We start from the raw sequence: 9,328 nt of genomic DNA, 5'->3' as shown, positions 1-9,328 counted from the left end.
AGCAAAAATTCCCAGTCAATTGAACCGACAGCGTGAAACCGATCTTGGATGTAAAGTGTTACTGCCAATTGGAAACGAAACCGATCGTCCGCCGTATTTATAGTTAACGATGTCGAGCGATGGGGACGAGCCTCGGCCGCCGGAGAGCACCTTCCGACGTATCTCGATGCGGCCACGAATATTCAGCCGCAAGGTGGCTGTTCTCTCCAACTCAAGCCACGACTTCCGTGTCTTGCAGAGTTCGTCACTGTTGACCCTTATGTCCAAGTATTCAAACGAAAACCTACTTCGACGACGGCCGCTTTGCGCTACCGACGGAACGAATACGTGGTTGCTGGCGAATGGCACAATAGGATCTCTGCACGGTGGAGACACTGTGATTCACATCAGCGGCCTGGCTCATCGGCACGCCCAAGTATGTGTCCTTGATGGTATATCGCTGCCTGAGCTCACAGGTGAGTATAGATCACGAGCAAACACGATTCGTACTACATCCAGTCGAGCCCGAATTGCATGACGTATTTGAAGCTTCCGTTCGGCACTGGGCGACGTGGGTTTCCGATTTCAGTGGGTGACACGATTGAGATGGGCCGTGGATTTGTCGTCCGAGTTGTGGAGATGGAAGTGAAAAGAGTCCCAGTCGTGGAAAAGACCGACAAACCGCCGCCGCCACCAAAGGAAACGCAGTTTGGCCAAGCCGTCGACATCCGCACCCACGTGTGCATTCGCAATCTGGCGCAACAAACCAAGCTCACAAAGACTGCAACGATCCTCGAGCCATCCAAGCTCGTGCTTCAGCTCCACCACAGAGAGCCCAACGATGTTGTGCGCGTGGTGACGTCCCCAAAACACACGCTCTGGTTCGGCAGCTTACACTCATCCGACATTATCTGCCCAACCCTCGAACGACTTCATGCCAAAATCGAGTTTGATGGGCAGAGATACATCTTGATGGACTTTAGCAACGAAACGCGTATCGTCGTGGGCGAGATACCCGTGCAAATTGTGGCCGACGACGTGTTAGTAGTCGGCGACAACCAGTTCAAGATCATCGAGTTCAAGGACGACGCATTGTCGACTCCTGTGTTGGACATCCAAATCCTTCGAGTGTCCACGCGAAAGCACTCGCACACAAAAAAGTACATGCCGATCCGACTCGACTTGCCCCCAAACAAGCTCCTCCACGTTGGTCGATCCCCTCGTACGCACTCTTGTGCGTGTGCCACGACCTCATGGCGGCGTTGATCGTAGAATGCAACATCACGCTGTCCAACTACACGATGAAGCTCGTCCAGTTTAGTATTCTGTACGAGAACGATCGCGTGTGGGTGATGCCCCTCAACGGCACGCTAAACCAAGGCCTGTATCGTCTGTTGTCAAGGAGAGAACGCCAGCACGAAGAGACCGTAAATGGTACGAGTGGTGTCCTCCAAAAATGGCCGACCGGAAGCTCACCACCATGCTCGTCTTCAAGGCACTGTTGTTCCGGTCGTGTCGACTACGAGCCCCGCCGTGCAGCTCCATAAGGACTCTGTATTCAAAATCGGGTGCTCCGAGATCGAAGTGGTGTACGTAAAGCACCAGCCGAGCTCGGTGTCGCCCGACACGCAAGACCAGATGAACGACCGATACAGCATCCTCCAAAATCTGCCGTGGTTTCTACTCAGCCAAAACCTACCGGGATTTTTCGCCGAAACCGGGCACTTGGCCTCGCACTGCAAAGTCCAAACGGTCGCCGCGGGAGAATACATTTATGGCGAGGGCGACGATGCGACGCGAGCGTTTGTGGTCATGCGCGGGAGCGTCCTTCTCTTCCGATCCAAAGGTGCTGTTGTCGCAGTCCGGTGAGACACGTGATGTGTGCATGATGAAGCAGACAGCGGGACGGACAAGTGCTACATTGAGAGCGTCGAGCGGGGTGGGTCCTTTGGCGAGATCGCTATTACCAAGCCCCATGCGAAATACACAACCAACGCACTTGCACGATGCAACGTTGTGTGCATGGTCATCGTCGCCAGGTACCAATCTCTCGGCGTTGACCGATCCAGGCAGTGCTTTTGACCAGGGACTGGGCCGACTTCTGCGCCCCGTACCGAGACTTGTATCTCTTACCTCTCCAACACGGCTTGCATGAGACGACCCTCGTCGAAGCCCTGGCGGCGCTGCCGTACATGAATCAGGTGCAAATGTTTTTCGCCCGATCACGAGTACTCACGCACTGTGTGTGCAGATGTCTCCCGCCTTGCAGCAACGTGTGGCGCTCAAGATGACCCGCAAGTCGTTTCCACCACACTCGTCGCTGTACCACGATCCGTGCCGCATCTTCTTTGTGTCGCAAGGCACGATCGAGATCAAGTTTGACGACGACGTGATCGAAGTGCACTCGACGACGTTTCTGTTCGATCGAGCCACACATACCGTCCCATCTCTTGTCGATGTGAGATGCCACAGCGGAGGATGCTTGCCTGACGTGGCTGTAGATCACAGCCATCGACGACGTCGAGTGCCTCGTTCTGTCTGCTGAGGATTATGCGAACACAATCGGTCTCACTCTCCAACACCGCCGCGTCGAACACCCCCTCGCCTTCATCACGGCCTTTGACACCACCCCTCAGCACGACAGCTCGATGAAAAAGGCAACGATTCGCACCGAATCACGTGGGGCTTCCAAACAACGATAGGTCCCAACTGACTGTTCTATTGCAGTGACCATGGCCAAACCCAAGCGAAAATCATCGTTGATACGAGCCAAGGAGCTATGGACGGGCGTCGCGACCGAAGACGAGGTCCAGGAATCTCCCCGACAAGAGCCTCCCATATTGGCGCCGCCTACCGACTCATGGAGGCAGAAGAAGCGCAATGCTGCGATGCTCCAGAGCCGGATAGAGTACCTCAACATGGAGCCATCCATCGAGTCTGCGCTCGTGCTGTACGTCCTTGCTGGTCCGAATCGCGGGGACGTTCATATCGTACGGAATTCGCTCACGATCGGCAACGCGCTCGGGCAAAGCACGATGAAGATTCGTGATCAGGCGCTGTGTGGACAGCACGCGCAAATCTTTCATCGAGATGGTACACTTGTACGGCCTCGCACACATTGCCTCAACGATGGCACGTAGGAAAATACTGGCTGCAGGACTGCAATAGCCACAGCGGAACGTTCGTTCGACTCACGGACGACGAAGCGTGCTGCCTGCATGTCGGCGACACGCTGCTGGCGGGCGACACAGAGTTCACCGTGATGGGCAGTCCCGTACTGGCACCGAAAACCTCCAACTCGTCGTGTTGTGTCACTTAACCAACACGAACACCTTTTTTTCCATCGCAAACTCGACCTGGGTCTCCATCTCGACCACAAACACGCCTTGGATTTGCTGCAGGCCGGCGACCAACGGCAGAAACTCGACATCAACTGTCAACGTCGAGTTGCCTTGGACAAACCCGACGTTCTACATCCAAATCCGCGTAACACACAACAAAAAAAACAGCACTGGAACGCGCACCTGATGCGACACGGAGCTGCACAGGATGCCGAGCATCAAGTCGCGCCGCAACTGAAGCTGCAAGTGCATTGCACGTGTGCCGTTGTTTTGGATAACGACAGAGGCGAGAAAGGGCTGTCCGACGTGGGCATGCACCGGGGTCGGCAACAGAACGGTCACAACTGCTTCTTTCACGCTACCCACCTGTCGATATCGCATGAGTCGACGGACGAGGAAAACTCGTCACCTTTCGAATGACTGGTGGAGTCTGCATGCTCCCAGACTCGCCCATCGCCGACTTCCACTTGACTTCGAGTCGTCCTGTCGTTCCCGTGAGAAGATAATGAAACTCGTCGAGCCTCACCTAGGTTTAGCGTCCCCAGAGACATATCCAAGTGATCCGCTGTGACTTTGAACGTGGATTGCACGGCGTCGTCGGGAAATATCAGGTTGCTGGACCTGTGGACGACGCCATCACAGAGGTCGGCGCGAGGGCGAGGGCGTACTGCTTGGGTGGGGCTAACTCTTGCGCTTTGAAAGGCGGCGACGGCAGAAACAAAATCGAATCAGCATGCAGAGGGATCTGCGTGATGTTTTGCACCTTGGCTTCGACGAACGACTCGTCCTGTGGGGAGACATACCATGAGGCATGTCAAGTGCAAAGTAACGACCTGGATCAGGACGTGCTTGAGGGTAATCGTCAATGGATTCAGGACTTGGAAGCGATAGAACTTTCGAAGGGATTTTGGTTCAGACGTCACCGGATCCACGTACGACACTCCGACGCGCAGCCTACGCGGCCCTTCCTGTCAAGCATTCCAAGATGTTGGAACACACGTGTGGACGCCGACTTCGTTCAGCTCGAACTCGACAGCCATGTCCAAATTGGACCCCGCCGGCAAAACTGGCATGGGATTCATGGGCGGCGTGGTGCCCCCACGAAGCAGGCGTTTGTCGCTGAGGTCGCTTCGAGTTGTGGGAGTTTGCAGCTTTGCCTGAACCGTGTGCAGAACATATATCGCATTATAAGAGACCACATAGCGTGGACGATGTACCGTTAGACCAACTTGATTCAAGTCACACGCGAATTGGTTGATCACGCTGATGTAGCTGCTGAAGGTTTCGCCGAGGTAGATGTTGCTGCGACACAAGATGATGGGGTTGATGTGAGGAATGGGACGTACCCGAAGCTATCAGGGAGAAGGAGCATGTTGGACAGCGCGAATTCACGGCGGTAAGACTTCTCAATGCACAGACGGGGCTTGTAGAGACGCATGACCTTGAGCGTCGGCTGCGACGTCGTCGATGGCGTCGCCATGGCACCTACCTGCCTGTCCGGATATCACTCTCATAGTGTGAGGATTTTTTAAATATAATGGCAAATATTACACAAAATTTTCACGAAATGCACCGTCAAAGTAGTAGTATTAGGGTCCACCAGGGCCGCCGCCTCCACAACAGCCATGAGCTTGACACAGGAGTTGCGAACAGCCTTTTTACTCTGAGCAGAGCTATGGCATAGGCGCTGTAGAGCTGGCTCAACTGAACAGCGCAGATGGCCGTGAACAGGCTACAACGAGTGGGCGAAAACTCCATTGTTGCTATCATAGGGCGACACAGCTCATCGATCTTTTTTGGACACGAAGAGGACACCGTTCTTGAAGCGTCCTTTCGTGGCCTGCGTGCCAGCGTCGGACTTGGGCCGCCTGGACACTTTGGCCTGGAGCTTCTTGCCGTGAACGACCCCAGACGCTTTTTCCTGTCCATGTCGGTCAGCTTACGGGTATGCATTGGGATCAAACGGACGAACCTCAATCACGCGTTTCTCTAGTCGCTGGGCACCCTTTTTTTCAATGGCCATCATGATATTGTACGGCATCTTTGTGGATTTCGGCGCCTACAACGAGGTTTGGAGCATCATACGTAGGCAGAATATGAACAGACCTTTCCTCCCAGGGCAACTACGCGCTCCAATTCCTTCTTCTTCTTGTCCTTGCCAGTGGCGTTCTTCATATCTACATCAGGTCGTTTACACATGGCTTGGGGAGAATAACGGAATCACTTACTGAAGCCACGGACGTCGTCGACAGCCTTCTTGAACTGCTCATCGACTTGCTGGTTTCTTGACAACTCCTCACCTTGGCTCTTTTTCGTCCGCGGCACAGCTTCACGCCGGCCGGACGAGATCGTCGGGCACTCGAACACCTGGACAACTCGTGTCGGCGGCATCGTCGAATTGACTGGATCGCTTACAATACTGTATCATTTTATATTTCAACCATCTCGTTGGAAAATTACTTGGTTCGAGTATGAAGGGGACGAATTGATTTCAAGAGAACTCTATTTTTAGAGATTGGGAAGGACATAGGAAGGCAATTCAGCACATGATGCCTCGCAGCAGCACGGGATCACGCGGTGCCTCGGGGTACAGCGCCTCATGCCATCCTCACTGTTGACTAACTCAGCGGTCGAAGGGACCTTGCACCTTTGAAGAAGACCATGTTGTTGTCCAACAACGTACCGCCATGGAGATGTCGGTGTACGACTGCTAAGTTTGGTTCGGTAGGCTACAGCGGTTGAGGATGTTCGCAAGGTCACGTCGAATCGCGATGACGATGTACGACATGTTACAGGTGATTCAGGGTCATTGACATTAGCCTGCTACGTAGAACGTATCTGTCTGCTCTCGAGCAAGTTCGAGATCCAGCACAAGCTCTAGAGCTTCATTGTCATCGACGTCGTCGTCCATGGTGTCTGCATCATGCAAGTCCACCTCCAGCGGAAGCAAAACGCGGGAAGGAACGTCGATAGCATCATCGCGGAGCCGATCTTCGTTGTCGACAGGTGCTGTATGCGCCTGAATTGTACAGCCCTGCCAACTCGTTTTACTTTGGCTATAGTTACGTCGATTCAGGCGTTGGAGCTTCGAAAGCTCGAAATTGAGGCTCAACTGAAGGAAGTCGAGTCCGCTCTGGAGCAAAAACAGACCAGCGGTTCCTCTCAGGTCCCTCCTCGGGATCGTAAGGAACGACCTTGCTCACATTGGAACAGGTTCGCCGCCCCTTTGCCCTGTTGCCACGATCCAGATAGCCTACGCAAAGAGTGAGTAGAAACACCCGAGTCATGGCATTCAATAGCCAGCTACAACAGGCAATGAAACTTGGCACAGGGTTGCGTTGTTTGATGTTTTAGATCCGGTGATAAACTCGATTTTGTTCACGTTTGGGAAACAAATACAATCAGCCTTGGCCATCGTGTTTGAGATGGCCATGGTTGTTGAGCCTATTGCGGTGACGTACGTAGGATGACACGGGGGACTAAGGCACCATCGACTCTACCTGCACTACGTCTCGAAACTATCACCATGGTGCTTGATGCTTGGAATTGAATCTCCCTGAAGTAAATTCTCTGCAACAAGTGTCCCTCCAATATGCCATCAAAACCCACAGTTCTATCATCAAATCCAACTCGACAGTGTCCCCCCATTTTGAGGCATACACAACACTTGTGACAATTCGTTCATGCATATGAGGTAGTCCACTCAACGTCAAAAATGAAAACTTACCTACTTGCCGACACATTGATGCATGGCGCGCCTACAGTCAAATACTACTCCTTTATGACGTTGAGCATATCGACAAGTATGGATTTCTACGTCATCCCATGGTATGAACAAAGATCTTCAACCAAAACGCATGTTTGATAGAGCATTGCCTGGGCACGCTTCGTGAAGCGTAGGGCAAGAACATGTCGCCACAATTTTGCAAGAAATATGAGCTGCTGAGGGCCCGCGATAATTCGACACTTGGCGCTCTCGACGGCAGGTCGAACCACTTGGCCAATTTTCTGTAGGTGAATACCAATAATAATGAACTCAGGTCAACGTTTCTGTTCGGGCAAGCTCAACGTTTCCCGCATGACTGGGTCTCCCCGACAATGCAGGAAGCCGCAAATATCCGCCATCCAGCTCCATGATCTTGCTCGTGCGCGAAGAAACTCGTGATGGCGCCGGGCCAGACGCGCGTCGACGTGCACATCTCGCTTGGAAATCTTGTGGCTCGAATTGCCCACCTCCTTCTTCAACTTCATCCTGGGGGTAGGGAAACTTGACCAATCAGAGAGGTCGCCCAGAATATATCTGCCATCATTTTCGAAACAACCGCCATGACGGCCCTCTTGCGCCGCCTCCCTCTGGCCCCTACCAAGGTCGCCTTTTTCCTCCGCCATTATGGAGCTGCCAACCACCGCTTCCACTCCAGTGAAGTGGCCGAAGATGCACCGAATCGACCCAAAGTCCGGGCCGACTTCCCAACGTTCTCACTCGGTACGATGTCCAGGGACATTTACGTTGTTTGACGTCATGCCTGCCTCGCAGATACGTTTGCGCTTCGCCAGTTCGATGACCCTGCCTACCCTGGAACGATTATCAACTACGATAAGAATGCCTTCGAGGCCAAAATCAACGAGTTCTTTGAAGCTGGCGAGTGCTCGCTTGTCGACGGATACGCTCCATTCTGCAAGCATCTCTTCGTCCCAAACTTCATCAACGCCCGCATCCCGACAGTGACGATCACAAACAAGTCAGCGCACTTGCTCCAATCGGGCTACATTTCCCGCGTTCCCGAAGAACTGCCCGTGTACGTCGGTCATCCTACGGATTGTTTGTCACCGACAACTATTGTATCAGGTTGACGCGATGGTTTCCTGGTCACAGCGTGACCCCCGAGACTGCCAAGTACCTCGACATTGTGTTATACAGCCGTGAGCAAGTTCGTTTGGAGAATGTGGCCATGGGAAAACTCATCGACTCTGTCGACTCGCCTTGGCGCATCATCAGTATCAAGGCCCAACTCGTCGACTACGAACTCCCCATGGAACCCATGACCCTCCTTCGAAATGCGCTCGGCACCGATGCTGGTGGATCCGGCGTGCCTCTGGACAAGGAAAAGTACCTCGAATCAGTCGAGTACTGGGCCCAGCACGCCCACGTTAAGTACCACTAAAACAAGCATTGTGTAGTTCATGCTGCCGTCGCGTCCTATCGTGGTCTCACACCTATTTTTATAGCTGTCCTACATGAGAAAAGCACAAAACAATTGCCGAAATGCAGCCGGAATCGAGTGCATCAAAATTCATCATAAATGATGACATGGGCATATTGCAGACCAATCTTACAGTGAGCGACGGAAAAATGTCCCCAGTGGTCCTTGAAAAATATCTTGAAATTTGTATGTGGAATAAAATTACACTCGACTAGAATTGACAGTATTTTTGTTCAAGTTGTTGTTGAATTGAAAACCTGGGGCTTTTAAGCCAGCCAATAATAATCGAGGAACCAGCCAAAATAATTCTTACGCCCTCAAAATTAAGAAAAATTGCCCTTGCGTTCCTGGTACTCTCTCTGTCCCACAATACTTGCGCAGTTTCCAGGAGGGGGGAAATGACACGTCATTATATTCGCAAGTGATTTTCAAACTATAATGTCGTCTGCCATTATTCGAATTTCACGTGTTTCATTGGTCCATGTGAAAGTGCGCGCCGAGTCCTGTCAAGCCGTGTGTCAGCGAGGGAAAAATATAGCCAAACCATCACAAAAAGTGTTCGCAAAGTTTGTATACATTGAATCATATAAATGCAGTGACCAACATTCGAAATGCGGGTCAACCAGCGTGACCTGACGAACGAAGACCGCGAGGCCATCCTTCGGGAGATTCTGTTCCAAAGCAGTACGAAATCGTTGGCTCGACTTCCGAAAAGCCTTGCGCAGTTGCTGGCAGAGAAGTACAACTGCCATGCCTCAACCATCCGGCGCGTATTCGCCCGAGCGAAGGAGCAGGGAGTTGCTG

General features: G+C 52.6%; 5 protein-coding genes across 5 annotated transcripts; 3 read left to right on the top strand and 2 right to left on the bottom strand.

The window, feature by feature from the left end:
• Window positions 1–76: 76 nt before the first annotated feature.
• On the top strand, window positions 77–3,119 carry H310_11873 (hypothetical protein; the record flags this gene model as incomplete). Its single annotated transcript, XM_008878705.1, has 9 exons — window positions 77–415; window positions 466–1,201; window positions 1,252–1,413; window positions 1,475–1,825; window positions 1,877–2,018; window positions 2,066–2,180; window positions 2,231–2,437; window positions 2,481–2,658; window positions 2,707–3,119. The coding sequence occupies exons 1-9, from the start codon at window positions 110–112 to the stop codon at window positions 3,117–3,119; spliced, it is 2,610 nt and encodes an 869-aa protein (XP_008876927.1). The 5' UTR covers window positions 77–109.
• Window positions 3,120–3,232: 113 nt separating this feature from the next.
• H310_11872 (hypothetical protein) lies at window positions 3,233–4,823 on the bottom strand. Its single transcript, XM_008878704.1, has 9 exons — window positions 4,667–4,823; window positions 4,538–4,622; window positions 4,320–4,477; window positions 4,154–4,274; window positions 3,989–4,107; window positions 3,847–3,941; window positions 3,730–3,803; window positions 3,504–3,686; window positions 3,233–3,449 (listed from the first exon to the last, which is right to left on the bottom strand). The coding sequence occupies exons 1-9, from the start codon at window positions 4,798–4,800 to the stop codon at window positions 3,291–3,293; spliced, it is 1,128 nt and encodes a 375-aa protein (XP_008876926.1). The 5' UTR covers window positions 4,801–4,823; the 3' UTR covers window positions 3,233–3,290.
• Window positions 4,824–5,052: 229 nt separating this feature from the next.
• Window positions 5,053–5,725, bottom strand: H310_11871 (hypothetical protein). The gene is made up of 4 exons (XM_008878703.1): window positions 5,549–5,725; window positions 5,427–5,497; window positions 5,293–5,379; window positions 5,053–5,241 (listed from the first exon to the last, which is right to left on the bottom strand). The coding sequence occupies exons 1-4, from the start codon at window positions 5,709–5,711 to the stop codon at window positions 5,104–5,106; spliced, it is 459 nt and encodes a 152-aa protein (XP_008876925.1). The 5' UTR covers window positions 5,712–5,725; the 3' UTR covers window positions 5,053–5,103.
• Window positions 5,726–5,843: 118 nt separating this feature from the next.
• H310_11870 (hypothetical protein) lies at window positions 5,844–6,767 on the top strand. Its single transcript, XM_008878702.1, has 6 exons — window positions 5,844–5,907; window positions 5,957–5,999; window positions 6,049–6,099; window positions 6,152–6,326; window positions 6,383–6,486; window positions 6,534–6,767. The coding sequence occupies exons 1-6, from the start codon at window positions 5,867–5,869 to the stop codon at window positions 6,570–6,572; spliced, it is 453 nt and encodes a 150-aa protein (XP_008876924.1). The 5' UTR covers window positions 5,844–5,866; the 3' UTR covers window positions 6,573–6,767.
• An 858-nt stretch (window positions 6,768–7,625) lies between these two features.
• H310_11869 (hypothetical protein) lies at window positions 7,626–8,513 on the top strand. The gene is made up of 3 exons (XM_008878701.1): window positions 7,626–7,806; window positions 7,858–8,119; window positions 8,170–8,513. Exons 1-3 carry the CDS (start codon window positions 7,647–7,649, stop codon window positions 8,483–8,485), a joined length of 738 nt encoding a protein of 245 aa, XP_008876923.1. The 5' UTR covers window positions 7,626–7,646; the 3' UTR covers window positions 8,486–8,513.
• The last annotated feature ends 815 nt before the right edge of the window (window positions 8,514–9,328 follow it).

Source organism: Aphanomyces invadans (assembly GCF_000520115.1).
Source record: "Aphanomyces invadans strain NJM9701 unplaced genomic scaffold supercont1.34, whole genome shotgun sequence".
NCBI classification, from domain to species: Eukaryota; Oomycota; class Saprolegniomycetes; order Saprolegniales; family Verrucalvaceae; genus Aphanomyces; species Aphanomyces invadans.
This window is presented reverse-complemented; position numbering and strand designations above follow the sequence as displayed.

Coding starts and splice junctions, on each gene's coding strand:
- H310_11872 (XM_008878704.1), bottom strand. CDS start 4,800: ATGGCGACGCCATCGACGACGTCGCAGCCGACGCTCAAGGTCATGCGT. Junction 4,623..4,666: donor CTTCTCCCTGATAGCTTCGG/GTACGTCCCATT, acceptor CTTGTGTCGCAG/CAACATCTACCTCGGCGAAA. Junction 3,942..3,988: donor GAGTTAGCCCCACCCAAGCA/GTACGCCCTCGC, acceptor CGTCGTCCACAG/GTCCAGCAACCTGATATTTC.
- H310_11871 (XM_008878703.1), bottom strand. CDS start 5,711: ATGCCGCCGACACGAGTTGTCCAGGTGTTCGAGTGCCCGACGATCTCG. Junction 5,380..5,426: donor TAGTTGCCCTGGGAGGAAAG/GTCTGTTCATAT, acceptor ACCTCGTTGTAG/GCGCCGAAATCCACAAAGAT. Junction 5,242..5,292: donor TAGAGAAACGCGTGATTGAG/GTTCGTCCGTTT, acceptor CGACATGGACAG/GAAAAAGCGTCTGGGGTCGT.
- H310_11870 (XM_008878702.1), top strand. CDS start 5,867: ATGATGCCTCGCAGCAGCACGGGATCACGCGGTGCCTCGGG. Junction 5,908..5,956: donor GGATCACGCGGTGCCTCGGG/GTACAGCGCCTC, acceptor CAGCGGTCGAAG/GGACCTTGCACCTTTGAAGA. Junction 6,100..6,151: donor CGTCGAATCGCGATGACGAT/GTACGACATGTT, acceptor CCTGCTACGTAG/AACGTATCTGTCTGCTCTCG.
- H310_11869 (XM_008878701.1), top strand. CDS start 7,647: ATGACGGCCCTCTTGCGCCGCCTCCCTCTGGCCCCTACCAAGGTCGCC. Junction 7,807..7,857: donor CTTCCCAACGTTCTCACTCG/GTACGATGTCCA, acceptor CCTGCCTCGCAG/ATACGTTTGCGCTTCGCCAG. Junction 8,120..8,169: donor GTTCCCGAAGAACTGCCCGT/GTACGTCGGTCA, acceptor CTATTGTATCAG/GTTGACGCGATGGTTTCCTG.